Below are 2,380 nucleotides of genomic sequence, written 5' to 3' on the forward strand. Positions count from 1 at the left end.
TTTCCAGAGTCTCAACATCTTTTTTATATTGCGGTGACCAAAACTGGACACAATATGTTCCAAGCGTGGTCTTACAGGGTCTTAAGTCACCCGGTGAATTATCTATCTGCATCTAAGGTACTGTCCTTTTAATATCCAGTATTTTTGTTCAGGTTATTCTGAACTCAGCCCTTCAGACTTTTAATTTGCTTCATGCTCAATTTTACCAAACATTACATCAGTTCTTTTGCTGCCCTGATTTCTAGAAGGATGGCTGCGTTAGTGACAGTACAACAACTATCAACGGTTTATTTTGAGATTGGATCTCATGAAGTACTTTCTCTGTGCCAGATGGAGGAGGATGGATCGTTGTGGAGGAGAGTGGGAGGAATGATAAAACTTAGATAACACAGAATTTAAACACAGAGGCCAGGAATAATAATTACTTTGGATTGGGTGTGAGGTAGCTAATTTATGGCTTGTATATTGCTATCTTAAAAATTCCATTTATCAGAATGGAGACAAGCCGATGACACAATACAGGTAAGTCGTTGGGCTTAAAAATATTCCTTAAGTGGCTATTCTAAGTTACAACAGCAATGGGGGGAAAAAGAGACTTATCACCATTTTTCAGATTTTTATGACTATTGCAACATCCCCAGGGTCACGTGATCAAAACTCAGACATTTGGCAACTGAGTCCCAATTATGACGGTTGCAGTGTTCCGGGATCAAGTGATCCTCCTTTTTGCAATCTTCAGACAAGCAAAGTCAATGGGGGAAGCCAGATTCACTTAACAACCGTGTTACTAACTTAACCGCTGCAGTGATTCGCTTAACAGCTGTGGCAGAAAAAGTGTTCAAACCATTTGTCTGAAATGGTATAGGGCAGGGGTAGGCAACCTTGGCTCTTTTATGACTCGTGGACTTCAACTCCCAGAATTCCTGAGCCAGCCATGCTGAGGGGAAAGGGAGAGGTTTCCAAGCTGAGCCATGCTGACTCAAGAATTCTGGGAGTTGAAGTCCACGAGTCATGAAGGGGCCAAAGTTTCCCCATGCTGGCTGAGGAATTCTGGGAGTTGAAGTCTGCAAGTCATGAAGGGACCATAGTTTCCTCCATGCTGGCTGAGGAATTCTGGGAGTTGAAGTCCATGAGTCATAAAAGAGCCACGGTTGCCTACCCCTGGTATAGGGCTAGGCTTCCTGCCTGAACAGGGGGGGTTGGACTAGAAGACCTCCAAGGTCCCTTCCAACTCTGTTATTCTATTCTATTCTATTCTATTCTATTCTATTCTATTCTATTCTATTCTATTCTATTCTATTCTATTCTATTCTATTCTATTCCATATTTTCTATTCTATTCTATTCCATTCCATTCCATTCTATTCCATATTTTCTATTCTATTCTATTCTATTCTATTCTATTCCATATTTTCTATTCTATTCTATTCCATTCCATTCCATTCTATATTTTCTATTCTATTCTATTCTATTCCATTCCATTCCATATTTTCTATTCTATTCTATTCTATTCTATTCTATTCTATTCTATTCTATTCTATTCCATTCCATTCCATTCCATTCTATATTTTCTATTCTATTCCATTCCATATTTTCTATTCTATTCTATTCTATTCTATTCTATTCTATTCTATTCTATTCTATTCTATTCTATTCCATTCCATTCCATTCCATTCCATTCCATTCCATTCCATTCCATTCTATATTCTACATTCTACTCTACATTATATTCTACTCTACTCTACATTACATTCTACTCCATTCCACTCCACTCCACCACTCTACTCCACTCTACTCTACATTCTACTCTACTCCACTCTGGTCCATTCCACTCCACTTTACTTTACTCTACTCTACATTCTACTCTAATCCATCCTGCTCCACTCCACTCCACTCTACTTTACTCTACTCTACATTCTACTCTCTCTACATTGTACTCTACACCCTGCTCCACTCCACTCCACATTCTACTCCACTCCACTCCACTCCATCCTTCCTGGTCTTGTCTAAAGAAAGTTACCCACCTGTGAAACTCATATATTTCTGGCTGTTGGTGGTCTTTTTGGAATTGTAGAATTCGAGCACATCTAGCACGGCTTGAGGATTCTTCTTTTGCTCCAGTTTGGTGATGTTGGACGTCTGCAGCAAGCGGGCCCATTGTTCTGGCATGCCCTAAAAGTCATCATTTTTAAGAAAGAAGGATTAGCGTCGTCTGCTTTACAATTACAACCTACGCTTGACCAAGCAATACAGGTAGCCCTCAACTTACAACCACTTGTTTAGTGACCGTTAGAAGTTACGACGACACCGAAAAACGCAACTGATGCTTGTCCTTCACACTTACGACGTTTGCAGCAACCTCATGGTCACGTGATCAAAAT

General features: G+C 39.9%; 1 protein-coding gene across 1 annotated transcript in view; it reads right to left on the bottom strand.

The window, feature by feature from the left end:
• The window catches only part of LOC107300398 (serine/threonine-protein kinase PAK 1), a gene marked incomplete at its 3' end in the record, with an annotated part of 28,501 nt that extends 26,327 nt beyond the window's left edge, over positions 1-2,174 (bottom strand). The window contains exon 1 of the mRNA XM_015829730.1: positions 2,024-2,174. Coding sequence (XP_015685216.1) covers positions 2,024-2,168 — 145 coding nt within the window. The remainder of the gene's footprint in view (positions 1-2,023) is intronic.
• Between the last annotated feature and the right edge of the window lie 206 nt (positions 2,175-2,380).

This window comes from Protobothrops mucrosquamatus, unplaced genomic scaffold (genome assembly GCF_001527695.2).
Source record: "Protobothrops mucrosquamatus isolate PMUCROS unplaced genomic scaffold, P.Mucros_1.0 scaffold6900, whole genome shotgun sequence".
NCBI lineage: Eukaryota > Metazoa > Chordata > Lepidosauria > Squamata > Viperidae > Protobothrops > Protobothrops mucrosquamatus.